Source organism: Nannospalax galili, unplaced genomic scaffold (genome assembly GCF_000622305.1).
Source record: "Nannospalax galili isolate Female #2095 unplaced genomic scaffold, S.galili_v1.0 scaffold667, whole genome shotgun sequence".
Taxonomy (NCBI): Eukaryota; Metazoa; Chordata; class Mammalia; order Rodentia; family Spalacidae; genus Nannospalax; species Nannospalax galili.
This window is the reverse complement of record NW_008358387.1, coordinates 2,136,071-2,161,583: the sequence shown is the minus strand read 5'-3', so window position 1 is coordinate 2,161,583 and position 25,513 is coordinate 2,136,071. Positions and strand designations below refer to the sequence as shown.

At 42.7% G+C, this 25,513-nt stretch overlaps 1 protein-coding gene across 2 annotated transcripts in view; it reads right to left on the bottom strand.

Moving 5' to 3' along the window:
• Positions 1-3,058: 3,058 nt before the first annotated feature.
• The window catches only part of Ttc1 (tetratricopeptide repeat domain 1), a 39,470-nt gene continuing 17,015 nt past the window's right edge, over positions 3,059-25,513 (bottom strand). For both annotated transcript variants that reach the window (XM_008821661.3, XM_008821660.2), the window contains exons 3-8: positions 22,400-22,460; positions 20,372-20,484; positions 19,131-19,167; positions 14,167-14,315; positions 8,576-8,630; positions 3,059-3,649 (exon numbers count right to left, since the gene is read on the bottom strand). In XM_008821661.3, coding sequence (XP_008819883.1) covers positions 3,516-3,649; positions 8,576-8,630; positions 14,167-14,315; positions 19,131-19,167; positions 20,372-20,484; positions 22,400-22,460 — 549 coding nt within the window. In that variant the 3' untranslated portion in view covers positions 3,059-3,515. The remainder of the gene's footprint in view (positions 3,650-8,575; positions 8,631-14,166; positions 14,316-19,130; positions 19,168-20,371; positions 20,485-22,399; positions 22,461-25,513) is intronic.

The window sequence follows — 25,513 nt, the reverse complement described above, 5'->3', positions numbered from 1 at the left end:
GATGTAAGTGACATGAAAGCAGAATAGAGGTCTATTTGGGAAACAGGAGGGGTGAACAAAGGGAAGCAGCAGGAACAGGTAAGGGCAGTGGCCGAGAGGGCTGTATAAGAACATGTATGTGGGGCTGGAGAGATGGCTCAGCGGTTAAGAGCACTGACTGCTCTTAGAGAGGACGTGGGTTCAATTCCCAGCACCTACAAGGTGGCTACAAATCATCCTTAACTCCAGTCCCAGGGGAATCCAAAGCCCTCTGACCTCCGCAGCATTGCACGACATGGGTGCATACATACAGGCAACACACTTGTACACATAAAAATAAATATTAAAAAAGAACATGTATGTATAATGACGTGTGAAATGCCATAATAACAACTTTGCATAGTGGCAGGATCGTAGTCACTGAGGTTTATCTGAGGCACGACTTGATTATTGCTAAATGAACAAAAAGAAAAATGCAATAATGAAACCATCACTTTGTGTGCTAACATAAAATTTAAAATAAAAATTTTGCAAATGTGAAAAAAAATCTCTTTAAAAAGATTCAACCTCTTGTGGAATGTCCTTTTTTTGTCTTTTTGAGACAGGGTCTCCCTGCAGCCCCAGCTGGCCTCAAACACAGAGTATGTAGACCAAGCTGGCCTCAAACTCACAGAGATCCACCTGCCTCTGCCTCCTGAGTGCTGGGGCTAAAGGCGTGCACTAATAGCAATTTATTAAGTCTCTAGATTGGCAGGTGCTGGTGTTTTATAGAGTAGCAAAAAGCCCCATAAGTTTAACTGGTCAAGACTATAAAAATCTCTATCTGTTGAAAGACCCACCTTTCCAGTTTCACTGGTCAATCATCTGGTGATAGAACCACCCCTAGGAAGGCAGGTTCACCTTAAGTTATGCTAAATAGATAGGTGGAATACCTAGTGCGTTAATGAGATAGCGAATTTTTCTTGCCTGAAATCCCGCCTCCTAGTGCAGAACTTCTGGACTAGCCACAGTCATGTAGTCTGTACGTCTACCCACTTTTCTGAATTTTCCAGAAAAGTGTAATCTTTCCTTTTCTTCTTCATATCCCTTTTGTAAACATGCTTTCTTTAAGGCTTTGGGTTGCCCCTAGCATCTTGTGTTTCTTTAGTTTTTCTCTAAAGCTTCCATCTCCCAGCCATGTGGCTGCCAGTCAGCCTTGTCTGACCTCCATTCAGGCTCAAAATCTGCATGGCCTCATGGATTTCTTTTCTTCTCTCCTTCATTCTTCCCAAGGCAGCGGCCAAGATTACCAGCACGCCTGCCCTAAGGATTTTTCTTTAAAATTCTAATAAAATCATAAAAGCTTCTGTTTGGGTCCATTTTAAAATTTATGAATGAGACTAAGAACCCTCTAGGGGACCTTCTTTATCCCCATTTCACTTGTAGGAATCATGGTCTATATACTGATGATAGACTGGGAAATAACAGATCATAGCTTCCCTTCTCCAGTGCTGAATCAAACCAAATACCTCACAAATGTTAGGCAAGTGCTCTATTACTGGGCTGCACTCCTATCCTCTGATGTCTCTTAAAACTTTTTATTTTTTGGAATCATTTCATGTAGCTAAGGATGATCTTGAACTGATCCTCCTGCCTCCACCTCCCAAAGTGCTGGGATTACTTAACAGGTATTTTCCAAAGCAATTCTTTTGAGACAGGGTCTCCCTGTAGCTCCAGCTGGCCTTGAATTTACAGAGATCTGCCTGCCTCTGTCTCCCTAGTGCCGGGATCAAAGATGTGCGCCACACACCCGGCCCAAAACAATTCTAAAAGGAGATTGAAAATGCTCTTGATCCATTCTAATAGTGCTGTAATTAGAACATACACTATATCACTGGCCAGGTGGTACATGCCTATCATTTTAGCACTTTGGGGAGTCGAGGCAATGCCCTTGGAGGGCAGAAGAGGGCGATGGATCCCCTGGAACTGGAGTTACAGATGGTTGTTAGGCACTATGTGGGTGCTGGGAATCAAACCTGGGTCCTCTGCTGAGAGCAGTCAGTGCTCTTAACCTCTGAGCCATCTCTCCAGCCCATTTCAGGATTTCTCTATGGCCAAGTATACACAAAAGCTTAGAATCTACCTTTTCCTCTAGATTTGGAGGCTTAAACACTCCCACGAGATCCCTTCCTTTCCAGATGTACACAGCCTGAGCCTGGCTCATGAAATGCTGGTGCAGTGCTTGCTGTTTTGTAACACTGCAGTGTGGGGGCTAGAGGAAGGAGGGAGATGCTTAAGAAGTAGAATCTCCTTGGGCTGGGGAGATGGTTCAGTCAATAAAATACTTGATGTCCAAGCATGAGAAGCCAAGTTCAGATACCCAGAACCCATGTAAAAGGTTGGTTGCAGTGTCTGTAATCTCAGCACTGGCGAGGTGGGGATTGAAGGACCTCTGGGGCTTGCTGGTTCAGTGAGGGTCTCAAAAAGGAATGACTGATGGTAGACATCTGACATCAATCTTGTGCCTTCACACACACCACAGTGAACAAACGGCTATTTCCTGTTCTTTGGGGACACAGATCATTCATTTTAAAAGTCCTGACAGTTGTTTCCTAAATGTAGTGTTATCTTCTATAGAGTCAGAACAATTGATTTCACAGTGACTGTACAAGTCTTGAGGGCCCTGAATGACTTATGAGGCAAAATTTCTGAATTCTCGCACACAGGATCATTTCTTCAAACACCCAAGCAGGAGCTGGAGAGATGGTTCGGTGGTTAAGAGCACTGGCTGCTGCTGCAGAGGACCTGGGTTTGGTTCCCAGCATCCCCATGGTGGCTAATAACTGTCCATAACTCCAGTTCCTGGGGATCTGACGCCCTTTTCTAACCTCAGTGGCATTGCATGACATGGGTATATTTACATAATATGCAGGCAATAAACTCAGACACATAAAAATAAGATACACCTAAACAGCAATAAGCCTGAGGCAGATCCGTGGTACTCAGAATCAGTGACTTGCTTGAAGGCAGAAATGAGCTCTGATGGTCACAGACTCTGCTTCAGCTGTCATGGGGACAAAATTCACAATGAAGGCCAGACTGTCACGGAAAGCTTTTATTGCCACGGAGGAACCCCAGAGCCCCTGCACTGCAGCCTTAGGGTGAGAGCAGGGAGAACAGCAGGAGGGGACCCAGTCCAATATGTATGGCTGTTACCCAACTGACAGGGCACATGGTTAGGGAGAGGCTTTTGCTGGTTAGTGCATTTGCGTGTCCCAGAGTTCAGCCTTGTCTAGCAGGCTTCCCTCCAGATAAAAACAGCCAGAACCAGGACAACAGCTGCACAAACACCACCTTAAAATGGAAATCAAATGAGCTCATTACATCAGGAGGCACATTCCACCCTGATCATAAAACAAGAGCGAGAAGGCGGCACAGGCTCTACTACAGCCCTTCTCTTAGGTAATATGCTTTTAAATAAACAGACATTGGCAGGGTCTTGCCCTCTGCAAACAGCACAGAACCTCAGCCAGCTGTTAAAACTATTGTTATCTCTGTTATCTATTATTATTTGGATTCTGAACAAAATTGATGGAGTAGGAGCCAGTAGAAGAATCTTGCTTGATCTGGAAATTTTCTGTGGAGAGCCCAAAAGGTCGTAGAACCAAGTTCCCAAGATCTTTTAGTTTACCTGCAATAGAAAAATAAAAACTCAAATGAATACAGGAACAAACAGAAGTGAGAAGATGCCTTAGCTGGCCTTACCTCTTGTCTGATTACAAAGTAGAGAAGTTACAGAAATGCCTCCTGCTTTTACTAACTTCACACCTTGAGAGGTAGAGAGCTAGGAAATCCTGCAGGCTCTCTCCAGGGGGATCAATGTCTCCCGTCAAGTTGGCCAGAACTATCAAAGAATTAGGGTTTCCAGCACAAGCACTGAGAAAATCAACTGCTGCTTCCTGAGGGAGCCTGGCTTGGCTCCTCTAAAACACCTGCCCCCAGAAACCAGCAGTGCCACCTGCTGGATTCAATCCAACACATTTCTACTGAGCCTCTTGCATTTTTAAGCACATCCTTAGCCTCCATGCCACACTTGGCATTTCTTGCTCATTAGCACAGTGCCATCAATCTCAATAGTTCAGTGTCCCCTGCCTCGGCTTCAGGATTTACTTACTACTTGGGTAATCCATGTTGCAAAGCCTAAATGAAGACACATCATAAATCAGGATTCTTAATTGTTGTTTAAAGACATGTAAGGTCCATAGTGCTTGTCTATCAAGCTGGAGCCTCAAGATTTTGGAGATCCATGGGGCAGTGGGATGGAATATTATTTAAGACTAGGAAGGTTTTTGGGAAATCTTGACTGGGATGGGAGAATACAAAATTTAACCTTTCTCTACTATGTTAAGTCAGCTTCTCTGTCAAAAGCTATAGACAGTGAGCACTTCCGGACATGGATAGAGTGAGCAAAGTGTCCTCCAGCTCACTGGACACCACAGTCCAAGGATTTTCCTAATTAGAACAATGGGTTACCCACTACTCACTTGCAGCACCAGAGCACCCCTCACAGCCAAAGCGGCCATGTTTAGCCCCCCAAGTCTCCTTCCCAAGTTCCCACTTGCTATCAGCATTTTCCACCCTGAGTCCCTCACCAGAGTAAAGCCCAGGTGAAGAATTTATTAAGTTGCATGATGGTCTTTACAGTGAGAACTTATGCACTCTCTCCTGGGATCTGGTCCACAGAAACTTGCCATATTTGGATAAAGGCTAATCTCTCTCAGAACCTGGAGTGCTCACTCTCCAGCAGGCACCCCAATCTGAAATCCGGGGCACACATGTTCACTGCTGCTGTCTTAGGAGCATCACTGTAGATACTTAGGGGATGTGCACCCAGGAGCAGTCAAACACCAGGAACACAGCTTTAGAAGGCAGATGCTGGGTTGATGGGGGAGCAGGGAAATCACAGCATGCAAAAACAAGACAGGCATCCTCAGGGAAACCTGACTGACTACTAGCCCCAGAGCCTCAACAGCTATCTTAGGGCTGGAAAAGAGGACAAAAACACTTAAAGAAACCTAATGTCATTGCTGGGACAGGTGTGGTGGTGCATACCTGTAATCCCAGCAAACAGAAGGCTGAGGCAGAAGAATTGCCCTCAGGTAATTTTCAAATAGCACAAACCTAGCCTGGGCAACCAAGTGATAAAATGGCTGGCATGCCTCCATGCTCCATAGTACATTGACCACAGGGACCAATGGCTTGGCTTCAGGCTGGTTTGTGCTGAAGGAACTTTTTTTAAGTACATAAAGCTAGTAAAAGTATGCAAACTTCTCTAGGCTCTCATTTTGTCCAGTTGGCTGAAGGACCTGTTTGTATAAGGAAGCTTTGAACTCCACACATCTCCAGATGCAGAGGACACTAGAATCCATCAGCATGCTCAAGCAGAGGTCACCCCTCCCATGGGTTGCCTAGGCAAGTAGGGACAGATGAGCCTCTTTGGTGATTGCAACTCTGGCTCCCTATGGCTTTGCTGAGGCTACAATGGGAGACCCTTTGCTCTGACAGGTAGCGAATACCTAATAGAGACAGTAAGTTTCCACAGTAGGAAGGGCCATAATGTTCCGTTCCAACATATACAAACTGCATGTGCAGCTCCTGTGTATGGTACAGATATAAAAGTGTGCAAGTCAGGTTCTACACAGCAAAATAAATGGAATTTAATGGGGGAAAAGACAGGCAGAGATGTTGAGCCATACATCCACTGGTGAGCAAGATGACAGGAGGGTGCATCCTACCACGCTCTCTTGAGCCAGGCCTGGTGGTCTATGGCTGTCATGCCACAGAAGTCTACCAACAACTTGAAACAGTTTCCAAAGTTGACACCCCTGTGGCAAAGTGAAGAATGGACCAAAATGAGAATGGACCAAAATAGCAGAGCCTGGGGATGCTCTGGCAGCTGTAAAGTTGTCTGGCATAATGGGAAGGAGGCCATTTATTCAGGGAACAAACATTTCTAGCATGCTGGGTGAAGAGGCTCTGGAAGCAGAGCCCAGCAGCAAGAACTCTAAGGAATGGGGCAGAATGGTATGGTGGAATCAACAAGTTTTTAGTGTCTGAAAAAGTCACTTTTTGCTGTTTGTGATGATGGCAGAGCAGCAGCCACTTTGGAGAGTGTGCTGAATACACGATCACATACACTTTCCTGCCTGCTGTTTAGATTAGTACGCAGAGACTAAAGCAGCCCTCCTTGTCCCAGAGCAGCCTATTTGCCATACCTGTCCCAAGATGCTGAACTCTATGCCTCCCCTATTCTGACAGCAATAGGATTTCCTTGTTTTCACTTGTAGCAAGCCTGGCACCTTCAGCCTGAACACGCCAATACATCCCTTTTAGAGTTGAAACTATGGATGAAACCTTGTAGAGAAAAGCTGAAACCTGCTGTACTGACAAGACAACGTAGGACTAGATATCCAGTTCCAGATCCAGCTCCGATCAGTATTAGTTTCTCTGACTCAAAGCAGTAACTATCACAATAACCAAACGATTCATTATGTAAATATCTCTTGGGAGATCCTGACTTTGCATCAGGAGTTTTACCTTGAAGATAAACAGGAATGCATATATATTTTGAGACAAGGTCTTTCTTGCTGTGTAGACTTGCCTGATCACTGGGCTGGTGTTGAACTTGTGGCAATAATCCTCCTGTGTGTTGGGATGACAGGCATATACCACTATGACCAGTGGCAACTTGTCCAAAAGTGACACATGGCAAGTAGGAGCTTGCCACAGAAAGCTGCTAGTGGTACGAAGTCCAGTGAACCGAAGTGCACACATGCCAAAATGTTTGCTTTTGAGTTACAGCATAAAGGAAAGAAGTAAAACTCTGTGACTGATCTGCTTCTGCACAGAGGTGCCTCTCAGAGCTGAGCCAAATCTCCTGGCCCCTTCCTGTGGTATAGCAGCTACACCCTACGGTGGCCTGTGGGTCCTCACCTGAGCTGCCTCTCCCACACACTGACTCCTCTGCAGTCACATTCCCAAGGAGGGGTCATTAACCTTGTGTGGGTCAAAACACAAAATACCTGTCACAACTTGGATTTCTGGGTCCCACCCCAATTTCTGTTTCAGCATGTTTGGGGTGGGTAGGCCTGAAACAGCATTCTGGCCACTCTTAGGTGATGATGGTCTATGTATCCTATTTTGTGAGTCAGCTTCCAAAGGTAACTTTCTTTTGCAGCTGGTGATGGGAATCTTGAGACAGTGATGAAAAAACAGCACTGTAAACACCATGTGTAGTAATCGGAGGAATATTGCCACTTAAACATGCTTCTCAGTGTGAAAAGTAGTCATGTAGCCTACGGTACTTTTGAAAGAAGGTAGATGACATCATCTGTCTTACAGTTCAAGAGTGGATGACAAGAGATCAAGGAAGAACCACTAATGTACACATACAGATTTTTCACAATTATACCTGTTTGAAAGATTTTCTGGCCAAAACAGCATACAAGATAAGGACATTTGCAAATGATGGCCAATGTTCTGACCTACAGGCTTTTCTGTTTGTAATCAAAGGTAGTTCAGAGACTTACATCAGCATCATTGCCTGGCCTCTTAACTACACCTGTTACCCTCCCAGTTAGCTGCCCTGTGTGTGGAAGCAACCTGTAAGCAGGCATTCCTATAACAAGGAAATTTGACTCCTTAGTGCTTAAACCAACAATGACTGATGGGAATTTTTATTCATGTGGAATTGACAATTGGGAGTAAGAGTCAGTTTATACCAGATTCTTTAGGGTTTTGGAATTCTTATTCAATTAAAAACATTTTTATGCCAAGTGTGGTGCACGCCTTTAATCCCAGCACTCGGGAGGCAGGCAGATCTCTGTGAGTTCAAGGCCAGTCTGGTCTACATAGTGAATTCCAGGACAGCTGGGCCTACAGGGAGACCCTGTCTCAAAAAGACCAAAAGAAAAATAAAAAAATTAAAATTTCACTAATTTAGTGTGTATGTGTGTGTGAGTTGTCAGTTACCATTTGGGTGCTAGAAGCTGAACCTGAGTCCTCCACAAGAGCAGCCAAGTGCTCTTGACCACTGAGCCCCTTATTTGCATTCTTGAATGCAAGAAAAATTTCCAAGAACAACAAAGTAGGAATTTGGATTCTGATACTACTTCTAGAATTAAAAGTGGTCAAGCAGATGGCTCAGTGACTTAAGAGCACTTGCTGCTCTTCCAGATAACCCACGTTGAATGGCTTGCAACCACCCATAATACCAGGGGATCCAAAACAAGCCTTTTCTGGCTTCTGTGAGCACCTGCACACATGTGGCATACACATACTCAAACACACACACACACATATATAAATACATCTTAAAAAAAAAAATGGGCTCAGCAAGTGATCAGTCCCTGCTGCTACAAAGGAACAGGCTTCTCACACACACTGGTGGGGGGCAGTGTTGGGGATCATGCCCAAGGCCTTGTCTATGCTAAAAAATACTCTACCACTCAAAGAGATTTTGGACTGTTGTGTTCTCCAAGTGAATAAAAATACCATGACCCCTACTCTAGTTTCCTAGTTATTTATGGTCAAGAGAAAGTAAAGGAAGCAAACTTACCTAACATCTCTTCTTTTAGTCTTTCATTGCGTTCTTCAATTTGCTTAGGTAATCTCTGAAAGAGTAAGAGAAAGAGTTTGATGAAAAATACTTTGCCTTTAATTTAAAATTAAGAAATGTTTAAAAATCTAATGTAAAAAGCATGTTAACTATGTATATGATCCCGATAAATAAAAGGAAAGCATTTATGTATGCTGTAAATGAGCTACAACAGGGGAAAGTCTTGCCTGTTAACCGTTATGTTCTTGGCTCACTTTTTAAGGTTTTTAGACCAAGCTGGCCTTATACTCAAGAGATCCACCTGCTTCTGCTTTCTGAGTGCTGGGTTTACAGACATGCACCACCATGAGTTCCAGGCCAGCCTGGGCTATATATATGGAGATCCCATCTCAAAAAAACCAAACCAAATTAAAAAAAAATTATTTTTAAACTATTTTGATTTATTTATTTTGATTTTCTGTGTATGAGTATTATTATGCCTGCATGTGTGTGAGTACACCTGTGTTGTGTAGTGCCAACAGAGGACAGAAGGTGGTGTCAGATGTCCTCGAACTGGAGTTATGGACAGTTGTTAGCTGCCATGTGGGTGCTGGGAATCTAACCTGGGTCCTCTGCAAGAGCACCTAGGGCTCTTTACCACTGAGCCGTCTCTCCATCCCATAAAACCAAAATTTAGAAAAAGTTTGCATGTGTACTGGTTAGTTTTGTCAACTAGAGACCCCTGGGAAGAGGGAACCTCAACTGAGTAATTACCTCCATCAGACTGGCCTATGGGCCTGTCTGTGAGGCATTTTTAAAAAAATTTTTTAAAGATTTTTATGGGGTTGGAGAGATGGCTCAGCAGTTAAGAGCACTGGCTGCTCTTGCAGAAGACCTGGGTTCAATTCCCAGCACCCACATAGTAGCTGATAACAGTCCATAACTCCAGTTCTAGGGGATTCAACGCCCTCTTCTGACCTCCACAGGCACTGCATGACATGGGTATACTTACACACACACGCAGGCAAAACACTCATACAAATAAAATAAAAATGATTTTTATCTTTATGTGTGTGTTTTGCCTGAAAGTGTACCATGTATGTGCAATGCCTTCAGAGGCCAGAAGAGGACACTGGATCTGGAATTATAGCCTGCTGTTAGCCACCATGTGTGTGCTGGGAATTGAACTGCAGTCCTCTGCAAGGGGAGCCAGCACTCTAAACTGCTGAGCTATCTCTCCAATGGGGCATTTTCTTGATTGTCGGTTAATGTAGGAAGGCCCAGCCCACTGTGGGTGGTGCCATCTTTAAGTGGGCCTGGGCCTTATAAGTAGCTGAGCAAGCTAGTAAGCAGCATTCCTCTGTGGTTTCTGTCTCAGTTCCTGACTCTAGGTTCCTGCTTTGCCTTTCCTCAACGAAGGATGTTCTGTAAGCTGAAATAAACCTTGTCCTACCCAAGTTGTTTTTGGTTATGGTGTTTTATCACAGTAATAGGAAAGTAATATAATAAATATAATTAATATATATATTTTGCACCTTCACAGAAGACTAGGGATATAGTTCAGCTAGCTGAGTGCTTGTGCTTGTCTAGCATGAATGAGGTCCAGATTTCATCCTCAGTTATCACATAAACTGGGATGGTGGTATAAGCCTATAATCTTGGCACTTGGGAAGTAAGGCAAGAGGATGAGAAGTTCAAAGTTATCCTCAACTACATAGGGAGCTGGTCAACTGGTGCTGTCTCAAAACCAAAAAATCCCTAACTTGGCAAGGAAAAAGGCTACGATATATTAAACTAAGATTTTTAAAAATTATTTTATGTGTATGAGCATACTGCCTGCATGTATGTAAGTGCACCCATGTTGTGTAGTGTCCACAGCAGAGAGAAGGCGGCACTGGATCCCCTGGAACTGCAGTTACGGACGACTGTTAGCCACCATGTGAGTGCTGGGATTGAACCCTGGTCCTCTGCAAGAGCAGCCAGTGCTCTTAACTGCCGAGTCATCCCTCTAGCCTAATTAAACTATGGTTTGTTTTTTTTTTTGGTCTTTTTGAGACAGGGTCTCCCTATAGCCCCAGCTGTCCTGGAACTCACTATGTAGACCAGGCTGGCCTTGAACTCACAGAGCTCCTCCGGCCTCTGCCTCCCCAGTGCTGGGATTAAAGGCGTGTGCTACCACGCCCGACAAACTATGTTTTTTTTTTAAAAAAAATATTGTTTATTATTTTATGTGTATGAGTGTATTGCCTGCATGTATGTGAGTGCACCCATGTCGTGCAATGCTGCGGAGGTCAGAAGAGGGCTTCAGATTCCCCTGGAACTGGAGTTAAGGACAGTTTGCAGCCATCATGTGGGTGCTGGGAATCGAGCCTGGGTCCTCTGCAAGAGCAGTCAGTGCTCTTAACTGCTGAGCTGTCTCTCCAGCCCCTAAACTATGATTTTTTTTTTAAAGAACTGGGGTTTTTGTTTTTGAAGCCAGGGTCTTACTCTGTAGCAGCCTAGCCTAAAAGTCACTGTAGTAGTCCTGCTGCAGGCTACAAGTGCTGAAATTATAGGCCTGAGCAATCATCTCTACCACACATTTAAAGCATTTTATTCAGGGCTGGAGGGAGGGCTCAGCGTTTAAGAATACTGGCTGTTCTCGGAGAAGACCCAGGTTCGAATCCCAGCACCCACATGGCAGCTAACAACTGTCCGTAACTCTACTCCCAGGGGATCCAACAGCCTCTTCTGACCTCCGCGGGCATTGCACGACATGGATGCACTTACCTACATGCAGGCAATACACACATACATATAAAATAAAAATAAATTAAAAAAAAAAGAATTTTACTCATTTTCTTCTAGATGTAAAGTATTCTTTTTTAAAAAAATATTTTTTATTTATTATTTTAATTTTATGTGTAGGTGTGTATTGCCTGCATGTAGGTTAAGTGCACCCATGTCATGCAAGCCCTGAGGACAGAAGAGGCTGTCGGATCCCCTGGAACTAGTTAGTTGTTAGCTGCCATGTGGGTGTTGGGATTTGAACCCGGGTCTTCTTTGAGAACCACCAGTGTTCTTAACCGCTGAGCCCTCTCCAGCCCCAGATGTAACGTATTCTTATCAACACTGAGAAAAATGTTAGTAAGTCTGCTTATCTATTTTTATTGACAGTAAACAATCTGCAGGTATGCTCTGTAGGAATGATGGGAAATCTTATGCAGTAGGGTTCAAATGTCCTTGGGAACTGGGGAGAAACTGTAGATGAGCTGAAAAGGTGATGTAGGGAATGGAGAGGTGAGGTCAAATAGTGTACCTGGACAGCTTCAGTGGAGGGAGTACCAGCATGCAAGGAGAGGGACCCACTATGTCCACTCTTCTAATTTTCAAGGAGAGTCAGACTTGATTTTTGTTTAATCTTCCCAATTGTAAATGTTGGTAACTTAATAGCCTTCCCCTGCCTGCTGGTTTGCAACCTCTTGCTGCAGCTTGGGGATTCTTGATCCACTCTTAGTAAGTCTGTTCAGTCTGCCAGTGGAAAAAATGGTTTTAGCTGGGTATGGTAGTACATTCATCCCTATAATCCCAGAGGTTCAAGCAGGAGATCTACGCTAGCCTGTGCTACAGAGCTGGACTTTGTTTTGAAAAAGAAGAAAGAAAAGAGTTTTGTTTAGCTTGGCATGTTAGTGCATGGTTTTAATCCCAGCACCCGGGAAGGACAGGTAGATGGATCTCTTGAGAACTCAGTTCACACAGTGAGTTTCAGGCCAGCCAGGGCTACATAGAGAGACCTTATCTCAAAAAACAAAATATTGCCAGGCATGGTGGTGCATACCTTTAATCCCAGCACTTGGGAGGCAGAGATAGGCAGCTCTCTGTGAGACTGAGGCCAGCCTGGTCTACATAATGAGTTACAGGCAAGCTGGGACTAGGAAGACCCTGTGAAAAAAGGGGGGTAAGCCTGGCATAGTTGTACTTGCCTATACTCCCAGCATTCTGGAAGCTGGAGCAGGAGTATTTCTCTGAGTTTGAGGCTGTGCTGGATAGCTTTAGTGTCAACTTGACACACCTGGGTTAAGGGAGCCTCAATTGGGGAATTGCCTCCATTGGACTGGCCTGTAGCCATGTCTGTGAGGCATTTTTTTGATTGTTGAGTCATGTGGGAGGGCCCAGCCCACTGTGGGTAGTGCCACCCCTGGGCAGGTAGGCCTGTGTTGGATAAGAGAGCAAGCTGAGCAGGGGCTAGGGGAGCAAGCCAGTAAGCAGCGTTCCTCCATGTCCTGTACTCTGGTTCCTGCCTTGAGTTCCTACCTTCGGCTCCCTGATGAACTGTGATCCAGGAGATGTAAGATAAATAAACCCTTTCCTCCCCAAGTTGGCAGTGGTCAGAGTGTTTTGTTATAGCAATGAAGAACAAACTAGGACAGACACCGTCCTGCATTAGCAAAGCAGGCCAGGGCTATACATCAAGATTTAGTTTCACCCCCTTACCATCCCTAAAAACTTTAGTATGTCAAAGTCAGGGTTTTTCAAACTTATCTGAACATCCCTTACTTTGGGGATATTAACACATAAATGTCTATTCTCCCTCTGTAGTACATATGTTAGAGCTGCTCCATGTATTAAAAATAATAAAGGGGGCTGGAGAGATGGCTGAGTAATTAAGAGCACTGGCTGCTTTTGAAGGGGACCCAGCTTTGGGTCCCAGCACCACGTGGGGGCTAACAACCTTCTGTAACTCAGTTCTAGGGGATTGGATGTCCTCTTCTGGCTTCTGAGGGCACTGCATGTATGTGGTACATTTATATACATGCAGGCAAAACACTCATATATACATTAAAAAAAAAAAGGGCCACAAGATGCTCAGTGGGTAAGGCACTTGCTGCCAAGCCTGAAACTGAGATCAATCCCTGGACTCCTTGTGGATTCCCATGAAGCTGTTCTCTGGCCTCCATCCATGCATTGTGGCATACTTCCCCACTACCCCTAGTAAGTGAGGAAGAAAACAGTAATAGTGAGTGCTTATAACAGCCATTTGAAGAAAGGAGGTTAGCTAGGATATGTTCAACTGGAAATGCACTGGGCGTATGAAACCACAGATACTGGTGAGTAAACAAGGAAAGATGGACAGAAAACTACAAATCTATCACCCATAAGGCTAAGAATCACTGGGTACTAGTCTGTATAAGAACAGAGGACAAGGTTTCCTGAACAGAACAATGAAAGCATTTCTTGTTAATCCCAATGCCTACAGAAGCCACTTTAATTTATTTTTTAGCTTAGGTGAACTCAAACACATGATTCTCTTGCCCCAGCACTGGGATTACAGGTGCATGCCACCACATCTGGTTACTATGCATTTTGATAAGCATAAAAATGGAATTTAGTGTGACCTGAAGCTTACAGTCACTGAGTATCAAACAAAAGGAACAGAAAATATTTCTTAAAAAAGATTTATGTTTTGGCTGGGTGTGTAGGGACACACCTTTAATTCCAGCATTTGGGAGGCAGAAGTAGGCAGATCTGTGAGTTTGAGGCCAGCCTGGTCTTCATAGGAAGTTGTAGGCCAGGCAGGGATACATAGTGAGACCCTGTCTGAAAAACCAAAAACAAAAACAAAGAAGTTTTACCATACAAGCTTCTCTTGCTTGATGTATTGATGGATCCTTTTCCAATATAGATTTGTAATCTTCCAGTGCTTCATCTAGTTTGTCTGTTTTCTCATACAACTCTGCTCTCCTCAGTATTGCACGTATGTAGCTGGGGTTTAACTGAATTGCTGTAAAAAAGAGAAGAAATTGTTATTATCACATAGAAGGGGCTGTGTATCTCTGGCTATACTGGTTCATTCTTTTTTTTTTTTTTTTTGCTTTAAATGAATAAATCTTTTAAAAGGTTTGTTGAGATGTAATTGACATATGGTAAACTACACATTTTTAAATTGTACCGTTTGCAGTTTTGGCATAGGTGTACACTGATGAAGCAATAATAATTTTAAGAATATGATGTTAGAAGCCAGCTGCTGCTCAGGCCACCCACAGGCATCCTCCCGAGACATGGTTTGGGACTCTGTAGCCAACAGACTCCCTGAGTTCCTCATCTAGGGGAAGTGAGTTTATATCAAAGGGGCATTCTTTTGTTTTTTGACACAGGTTCTCCCCACATAGCACTGGCTAGCCTGGAACACAGAGGTTCATCTGCCCGTCTCCCTAGGATCAAAGGTGAGTGCCACCAGGCACAGCTCATTCGTTCCTTCTTCAACCATACTGAGGATATGTAAGGAAAAGGCATCTGTTACATCTGAGGTGGGCAAGCTTCATTCTTTGTTAAGATTTTGCGCTTTAAGGCCAGACAGAACTTCTGTCGTACCTACTCAACCACGAAGCACCAAAGCAGATGTAGACAATGGGGAAAGAAATAAGGATTGCTTCATTAAAAATGTTATAGAGCTGAGCCACCTTCTAGTGACTTACCAAAATGAGAAACACAAAGAGAAAAAGAGAGGCCCCACTGTGTGTTCTCTAGGCCTTGTAAAACACAAGTTGTTCTTTCAGCCACATGCAAATCTACAAAGGTGATAAAGGGAATGGGTGCTGCTCAAAAAGGAATTCCCCATAAAGTTACCCTGGCAAAACTGGGAGAGTCTACAACATCATTCAGCATTCTGTTGGCATTGCTGCTAACAAGCAGGTTAAGGGAAATATTCTTGCCAAGAAAATTAATATACGTACTGAGCATAATTATGCACTCAAGAGCTGAGACAGCTTCCTGATCAGGAAAACAGGAAGCTTGAGAGAAAGGAACCTGGTTTCAATTGAAGTGCCAGTCCCCTCCACCCAGAGACGCATACTTTGTGAAAACTAATGGAAAGGAGCTGAGCTGCTGGAGCCTATTCCCTGTGAATTCATGGCTTAATGTACAAAAAGGAATAAAAGACCTGGACTGTTTTTTCTTTAAAAAATGTTACAGAGGGGCTGGAGAGATAGCACAGTGGGTAAGAACACTGACTGTTCTTGCAGAAGACCCAGGTTTGAATCTCAGCACCCATATGACAGCTAACAACTGTCCCTAACTCCAGTTCCAGAGGATCCAACAGTCTCTTCTGTCCTCCTTGGGCATTGCACAACATGGGTGCACCTACATGCAGGCAATACATGCATACACATATAAAGTAAAAATAATAAATAAAATATTTTAAAAAATGTTATAGGAGCTGGAGAGATGGCTCAGTGGTTAAAAACACTTGCTAGCCGGGTTCGTGGTGCACGCCTTTAATCCCAACACTTGGGAGGAGGCAGGCGGATCCTCTGTGAGTTCAAGGACAGCATGGTCTACAGAGTGAGTTCCAGGCAGCTGGAGCTACAGGGAGACCCTGTCTCAAAAAGAAAGAAAAAAACAAAAAAACAAAAAACAAAAAAACCCAAAAAACAGAAACACTTGCTGTTATTCCAGAAGACCCAGGTTTGAGTCCCAGTACCCATATGTTGACTATCAACCGTCTGTAACTCCAGTCCCAGGAGATGACACCCTCTTCTGGCCTCTGCGGGCACTGCACAACAGGGGTACAGTTACACACATGCAAGCAAAACACTCATACACATAAAATAAAATATTAATGTTATAGACACTGAAATTTGGGATTCTTATACTTTTCATGTCTTTCACAAAACACCCTCATTTTTCTTTTAATTTCCAACAATGAAAATGTCAAAATCTGTGGGTGGTATAAAAACAGGTGGCAGCCTACATCTGGCTTTGGATTGCCAAACCTTGGACTCAACACCAAGTCCTGTTTTCTGGGATCTTGTCTTTCACCCACTCCAGAATATAGAGCTTAGGCACACAGAGAACAACTGAGAGATCTGAATTGAAGGATAACTGCTGCTGACAGACTCTACCACCCTCTTTCTAAGTCTTGATGACTGGGTGGGTTTACATGTCCAACTAGACCTACACTGTTCCTTCCAACTCCTGTAAAACCAGGTCACTGTACTAATCTCTTCCTTTACTGAACCAGTGTTCTAAAATTCATCTTTATTGGGCTTTCAATCAAGTGTTCTACATTAATTTAAAAAAAAGATTTTTATTATTTTAAATTATGTGTGTGTCTGTGGATATAAGTGGGGTGCCTGAGGAGGCCGGCACTGGCATAGAATCAGATAGGTAGACCAATGGAACAGAATAGAAGACCTAGAAATAAACCAACAGTTATGGCCACTTAATTTTTTGACAAAAAGAGACAAAAATGTGCAGCGGAAAAAAGCCTATTCAACGAATGGTGCTGGCAAAATTGGATAGCCACCTAAAAAAGGATGAAATTGGATTCACATCTTTCACCTTATATAAAAATCAATTTGAAATGGATCAAGATCTTAATTTAAATGATAAATGAAATGCTAAAATTGCTAGAGAAAAAATAGGAAGAGCCCTTCAAGACACTGGGCTTGGTAAGAACTTTCTGAACAGAACTCCAACAGCATAGGAACTAGTTCCAACTGTGAGCAGATGGACTACATGAAATTAAAATGTTTCTGCATAGTAAAAGAAGCCATCAGCAGAGGAAACAGCTCACAGAATGGGAGAAAATCTTTACCAGCTATACTTCAGATAGGAATTAATATTCAGCATTTACAAAGAACTGCAGAAATTAAATACCACGGACGTATTTTCAATCAACAAATGGGCTAATGAAATGAATAGGCAATTTATAAAACCAGAAACACAAATGGTCACTGTTTTAATACGTGCACATCCCAGGCTGAATGTGGTGGCGCGTACCTTTAATCCCAGCACTCCAGAGGCAGAGGCAGTCTGGTTTACATGGTGAGTTCCAGGCCAGCTAGGGCTATAGGGAGACCCTGTCTCTCAAAAAGACCAAAAAAAAAAGTGCACATCCCTAGTCACTGGGGAAATGCAAGTTAAACAAATTAAACTACTCTGAGATACTATTTCACCCCATTCAGAACGGCTATCATCAAGAAATCAACGAATGTTGGAGAAGATGTGAGGAACAAGGAACCCTTATTTACTGCTGGTGGGAGTGCAAATTAATACAAGTTGGAAATTCCACAAAAAATTAGAAACAGATACTGGAGAGATGGCCCAGCAGTTAAGAGCACTGGGTCCTCTTGTAGAAGACCAGGGTTCAGCATCCAGCATGCACATGATGACTTAACAACCATCCATAACTCCAGATCCAGGAAATCTGACACCCTTTTCTGGCCTCTGTGGGCAGTACATGCACACGTTGCGCTTACAGACATGAAGGCAAAACACTCAAAACACATAAAACAAAAAACTGCTGCACAAAAAACAAAAAAATGACCCAGCTACTCCAGTCCTAGGCAAAGACCCAGAGAACTCCATATCCTACCATAGAGATAGTTGCATATCTACATGCTTACTGCTGCTCTACTTGTGATAGCAAGAAAATGGAACCAACCTAGATATCTATCTATGGATGAATGATATTGAAAATGTGGTACTTATAGAAAATAGAGCATTATTTACCTATAAAGAAAGAAATCTGCACAAAAATGGATGGACTTAAAACAGCATGTCCTCCCCTCACATGCAGATCCTAGCTAGCCTATAATGTATACATGTAAATATGTTAACAACCACACTGTGGGTATACTGTAACATTTAGAAAGTAGAAAAAGAAAGGACGGAATGCTGGCTATAGGAAACGTGTCGTGAAAGTGGGCATCGAATTACTCTTTCCAGTTTCAGTTTTTTCATGGTGGGTAAGTAAACAAAAGTGAAACTGACAGTGAAAGTGAAAACACTGAGTGAAGCTCTATGACTTGAGAATGGCCATTCTAACTATACAAGTTTAGTGAGATGCACAGCATTTGGAACTGGTCAAGTGTCTGAGTGGCTGCCTTAATCTAGCTGTGTGATGTTTCTATTTGTGAGTTCACTACAATTAAAAAACATCTTAATGGAACTTGGATATCATACAGCAACAGGCTTAATTCACTGGAAGGGTAACTAGCATGATGGTAAGTAGGTATCAAGACTGATTACAGAAGAGACTCACTAATATAGACTCCCTTGGTGTCTTGTGGTGGCACACAACACACCCAACACTTGGGAGGGAGGAGGATTATCAGGACTCTCAGGCTAGCCTGGGCCACACAGTGAGTTCCAGGCCAGCCTGGGCTATATAAAGAGACCCTGTCTCAAACTCAAACTGAACCGAACCGAACCGAACTAAACCAAACCAAACCTGTCCCTCAGCTGTGCCCCTTCCCCACCCATGGACATAAAGGCCAAGAGCAACTAAGATCTTCAATTAATTAGAGTCACAAAGGAAGATAATTTGGAGGCTACAGGAGGTAAATTCTGTTCCACACGAGTTCTGATGCCAAAGTAACTTAAAATATTTCTTCATATATTTACTAATAAGAGAAACAGAAAATTCACTTGAAAGCATGCTTACTCTTAAGATGATTCCAACAAAGTACTTCTGAAAATGCCATGCCATAAAGCTTCCTTAAAAGCTCCACTGGAAGGGGATGGATATGTAAGTGTGTACACCTGAATTTGCCTATTTAGCTGAGGTAATGCTCTTATATGTCAACAGTTTTACCTTTGCTGCAGTCACTGATGGCCATCTCCTTCTTGTCCTAAAAGGAAAGGCAACATTAATATGCATTCCTCTAGATTGATCTCAGGGATTAAAAGGCAAGATCTGATCACTAGGAGCTATAATGTTGTCCAAGAAAATCACATGAAAATACTTGTTACATCCAATATAAAATTCAAAGTTAATGTGAGTTTGTCTTGACCTCAAATGAGCAAGCAGCTTCTAAGACATCTGTAGGACAAGTTACATTAGAATGCTGACAAGGGAACACTTGTGGTCAATAGACAAAGTTGACACAAAGGATAATGGAACTGATTATTCTTCACATTGGCTAGCTGCTATACTATTACACCTGAAGTGGAATCCTGCACGAAGAACAAAGATGGTCCAACTCTAGGGCACAGTGTGACTTATATAGGCTCTGCTACTTTCCTTTTCTGGTGCTCAGTTTCTCACATCAGTATGAACAGAATGTTGGATGACCATCTTTGACTTTAAATATAAATGTTCAAGCCAGGCGTGGCAGTACATGCCTTTAATCCTGGCATTTGAGAGGCAGAGGCAGGTCAATCTTTGTGAGTTCAAGGCCAGCCTGGTCCACACAGTGAGTTCCAGGCCACCTGGGGCTACAGGGAGACCCTGTCTCAAAAAATAAATAAATAAATAAATAAATAAATCTCATTATTTTAATCTAGCCATACTAATTATTTTGACTAAACAGGAAAAGCAGACAAATCTATAACGAATCTTACTAATAGTCCCAACATGGTAAAAATAAACACATCTGTACTCCACACATTCTGCTGTACCAAGTTCTTAATTTGGAAAATACAAAGTACTTTTCCCCAACACCTAGCTTGCACTGATAGACACCTTTTGTCCCAAGTGTTAGTCACTTCTCCTTGCATTCATACTGTTAACAGAAAAAATCAGAGCCTTAGTAATAAGCACCTTTTAGTCATGAGCTCTGACTATCCCCAGCCTTTGAGTCTTTAATCTGCCCTAGAGGGAACTCTGTCAGCCTGCCTTCCACCAAAGTATTCACTCAGATGCTTTAATGAAGAGTATTTACAGGGGCCTTAGTCAAGTTTTCCAAAATACTTTTCTTGCTTCTCTACACCTTTTCATCAGGGAAATATGTGGGCAGGAAAAGAGAAACCACAACTTTAAGCTGGTTTTGGAGAGAAACTACCCTATGAAACAATGGAAGATCATGCACTGAAGAAAAAGCCAAGGATTCCTACCTGTTTCATCCTTGCAGCAGCTCTGTTTGAAAACAGAACCGACCTGTCTTTCTGGAAACAGGATGGGCATATCTGAAGGGCTTGACTGTAAGAATTCTCAGCCTCTAGGTAATCTGAGGATGATAAGGTAAAGGAGAAGCAGTCTTTATGATTTTATTTAGTAGATCTCAGAATGTACTGCTTCCCATTCACAGGGTCAAAGTTTCAAATGAAAAGATAGTCCTAGCCTAGCCTATTGTTTCAGGCAATAAACATCATTTCTCCCTTTTCCCTCAGTAAAGAAATAGTGCTTTGCTCCTCCCCTCCTCACCAGGCTTGGTGAACTACTAAACACGCTGCCAGGTTCAAGGTTCAGAGAAGCAGCATGCCCTAGTTGTTCAGCTTTCAATTGGTTTAATAACTTAGAAAGAAATTTCCAAAGGCGTTTAAGGAACTGGATAGATGAAAGACTAAATTCTGAGGTCCATGCCTCAAGGTGAAGAAAAAAATTGAAGGGTTGGGAGTATAGCTTACTGACAGAATGACTGACAGAATGCTGGCCTAGTATGTACATAGTCTTGGGCCCAGTCCTGAGCTCTGGAGGAGGGGCAGTGGTTAAGAGCACTGGCTGCTCTTGCAGAGGACCCAGGTTCCATTCTAGCACCCACATGGCGGCTAACAACTGTCCACAACTCCAATTCCAGGGGATCCAATACCTTCTTCTGACCTCAGCATTGCATGGCATGGGTACACTTACATACATGCAGGCAATACATTAATACACATAAAACAAAAAAACTAAAATTTAAAAACTAATTTTTTTTTTTTTTGGTCTTTTTGAGACAGGGTCTCCCTGTAGCCGCAGCTGTCCTGGAACTCACTATGTAGACAAAGCTGGATTTGAACTCACAGAGATCTGCCTGCCTCTGCCTCCCAAGTGCTGGGATTAAAGGCATGCACCACCACGCCCAGCCTAAAAACTACTTTTAGAGAAAATTAATCTACAAATCACGAGAAAATATGAATACTACTATACTGCTAAAGCATACGTACACTGAACTGTGACAGCAGCTAACATAACATCAAATAATTTCTCCAAGTTATTAGAATGAACCCCTACTTAAGCAGATATGGGAAATGCAAAGACACAAAGAGCACTGTTAGGGTTTGAATGCAGTTTGTTTCCCCAACGTTTCATGTGTTGGGAACTTGTTCTTCTTTGCGATGGTGGGAGGGGCTCTTTAAGAGTGGGGTCTACTGGGAGTCCTTAGGTCACTGGTGGTGCCACCCTGGGAGGGGGAACCAGTGTAGTGCACTGGAGTGAATTTGTAGGGCAGCAAACATTAGTCTATCTGTGGCTGTTTGGTTTGAGATGTTATCTCTTCTTTTTCCATACATTTCTACCATCCACCATCCGCCACAGGGCCCTCACCAGAGCCGGCACTATACTTTTTGGACTTTCAGTCTCCCAAACTATGAGTTAAATAAGCCTCTTCTTTTTATAGTTAGCCTACCTCAGGTATTTTGTTACAGAAACTAACAGCTAACACAACAATTGAAGAAAAAGGCAACCAGCTGGCTATGGTGACACTCCTTGTAAACCCAGGACTTGGGAGGCTGAGGCAGGAGTACCATAGGTTAGTCTAGCCTGAGATAGAAGGCAGGACATTGGCTTAAAAAACCAGAAAGAAAAAACAAAACAAAAAAAACAACAAAAAATACCCATGTAAATTATTTCCTATGCTGCCAGGTAACAAAATGAGAAATGGGGACTCTATTTTTACAGCAATTCATTAAGGTTAGGGTCTCCCAGGCAACAGCTAAAGAGTTTTATCCCCAGTTTTTGGAGTAAAAGATAAATGACAGAAAAGAAAAACTATGCAGGTATAAGAGACATGTGGTAACTGGCCACTGTCAGCTGAGGACCATTTAAAGCTGGAACAGAACAAAATTTCCAGTGTCGGGAAGCAGCACTGTAAGGAAACAGCTTGTTTGCCAGGCATTCCCGGGTGTTCTTTGGCGTGGCCTCAACAAGGGGAGTACACTCACCTCCTCTCTTAAACTGCTCATTTCCCTCCTCCTTTAGTTTAGTGCTCTCCTCTCTTCTTTTCTGAAAGAGATCAAAGAATTATATAATTTTTCACAATATTATAAGTGAAGGAAAAAGCTAAGCTTTAAGAAAATACTCCAATCTAGTTTGTAAGCAGAACTACATCATCTTTATCAAAATCCCAACTAGTAATGTAGAAGAACAAGACTGAGGTGCGGCGGCTCATGCCTGTCCACCATTCAGGAGATTAAGGCAGGACTGCTGAGAAACTGAGGCCAGCATGGGTTGTGAGACCCTGTGTCAAAACCCCAAACTGAAAACTGAGTCTTTTCTCTTAGTTTCTAACAATTCAGCAATTTACATAGATGGCTATAAATCTATCAGTCACAAGGGCGGAATGAATTTTACCCTGCAAAGCAAAGATGAACATGCTTAGTCTGTTGTGTGCTTTCTTCAAGGAACATCCTGATAAGTGGTTGCTCCAAGGCAAATCGGTGGAACCATCTGGAAGCCTGCTTCCTACCTTTGAAGTGTTTTTAATTTTTTTTAAAAAAAACAACATACACACACACACACACACACACACACAGAAATCCTCTTCCTCTAAGATCTCTTCATTCAATCCTGAAAAAATATCAAAGGGAAGAAATAAAGTCAGCAGACTATTTTGTGCACAAAGAGAAGCTTAAATCCTAAATAAGTGGTACTCTACCAAAATAAAATCTATTTTTCTGGAGAAGACCTGTCAATATGCTACTGAAATCAGGGTATTTTCCAAATGTATTATTGTATATGGATTCACTTCAATCTAGTAAGGAAACTAAAAGGTAGGTGCAAACTGACCCTAATTTTTGAAGTGTCTACTGTATGCCAGACACACAACACATACAATAATTCATTTTAGGATACATTTTACTCATAGAGCAGTTGCCTAGCATTTATGAGGTTCTGGGTTTAATTGCAAGTACCAAAATCCAACCAACCAACCAACCAACCAACCAACCAGCCAACCAAAAAACAAACTAACCCCTAACCCAAACCAGCCACCTCCCAGCCCCAAGATGGTGTATCTAAGGAAGGGCTATTGGTAGTAGTAGTGATAAAAGACAAAAGGAACAAATAAAAGAAAAAGGAATAGCACTAAGACTATATTTTCCCAGTACCAACCCATGAGAGGTGTTTGGATTGTAATGTTCTCTACCACATTTGTTACAGGTTTTGAACACCAGAAAAGCACAATGCTAAGCAAAGCACATTAGGAGCAAACAATCAATGGGAAGCTTAAAGCATAAGGTAAGGAGACAGCTAGGGTGCAAAGCAGCCTGATGAAAAAACAGTAGATGGAAGTGGTCTCTTAGTCTGGCCAAGACAGGGCTATAACACTAGCAAATAAAATTCTGGCCATCTTGTCTTTGCCTCTCTTGATCTAGACTCCAGGTCCTGGTCAGAAGTATCCAGGAAGACACACATAGGTCACCTCACTTGCCCCTTAAGAAATGGAGTGACAGACACAGGTTGCAGTCATTCAACAAGATGACAACGCAGAATTCCTCCAAGTAGGAACATGGGGATGAATGCAGATGATCCAAGAAAATCCCATAAGAAATGTAGTTAATGGTTGTTTTAATGCAGAAACCCTTAAGTTTAAGAACATTCAACTTCCTCTGCTTTTAACTCTAACCTCAACCTCCTTTCTATTCTCTAATCTGCTCTCCAGAGGCAACTCATAAGGAAGGTTCTGTGTTCAGATGAAACAGACAACCAGTTGAGACAGCTGGGAGGATAGGGAGAAAGACATAACAGACCACTCAGTCCTTAGTAAATTTATTTTTAAAAAAACATTTTATTATTTTTATTTTATGCGTATGAGTGTATGTAGGAAACCAGAGTGCAGGCTCCCTGCTCTGTGGGAAAGCATCTTGGTCAACAACCCTTAGCTCATCTTCTTGTCCTGAACAAATAATTCAGCTATCCCTGGCTAAGAGATTAGGCCAGGTTAAAGGTTTGCTCCTGAGCTAAAAGCTAAAAGTTTACCATGCTTTTAGATCTAAGAAAGAAAACATTGTGGCCAATAAATTACTGGATGGGCATTGATAACCTTGAGTAAAAGTTAAGAATCCTTCTGGTGCCAACTAACAGACTAAATGTCCTGTTGGGAAGACACAGGTCCCAGAGTTTGACTCTGTCGCCGATTGCTCGGTCTGCTTCAAAACACCTGATGATGCAAGTGGTGACAAATTTTAATTATTCAGGATCAGGAAGCTGGTTGCCTATTTGTTTTGTTAAAAATGATAAGTCTGGGTATGTACAAGTAGGTGACCATGTCCTTTGGGACAAGGTGGATGCTCTACCAATGCCAAAATGCTACTGCCAAGAGATAATAGAATGGAGGAAAAATTTTCTCCACAAGCATTTCCACCCTGTAAGCAGTGACAGATATTCTAAAACTGCTGAGAGCCACCTTACCATCGTGGTCCTCTATCACTTCCATTGTGAGTGTTTTAGCAGGACCTGGCATGCTTTTCCTCCTATGTCTTTGTTTTCTTCCAGTGGCAGGAAAGTTACTTATGAAATCTTTGTGGCAAGTCAAGGCTACTGTGCATAATATGAGATTATGTTCCCTCCCCTAAGAGAGGTGGGTAGTCAAGATGGGTAAGATCTTCTGGGAGAAAGTCAACCTAAGATAGGGTGTGCTGATGGAAGCTCCATGCCAATGACAGGTAAGGCTTTGCTCTAGCAGAAGACAACATAAGACAGTCATGGTCCTTCTGTCCTAGATATAGCATAATCTGGGGTTATAAAAAATAAAAAAGGGGGAGATGTTTGGAGCTATTAATATAAGCACAGCCATTATGTACATTGAGCTGTTTCAGGCTTATTTTATGACCTTTCACCTTGACTCAAGAGTTTGTGTTTTACACACAAGCACTGAATTGTTCTGCCAAGTCAGGAGGAATGTACTGATAATTTAGGGAAGATGGTTAAATGGTGGAATTCACAAGTATTTGACCATTCCTTGACCCGCAGATAAAGGTGGGAAAAGACAGCTGTTGAAGCTAATTGAGCTAGGCAAACTGGTTATCTGATATTCTGCTGTATAAGAAGTCTGAGCT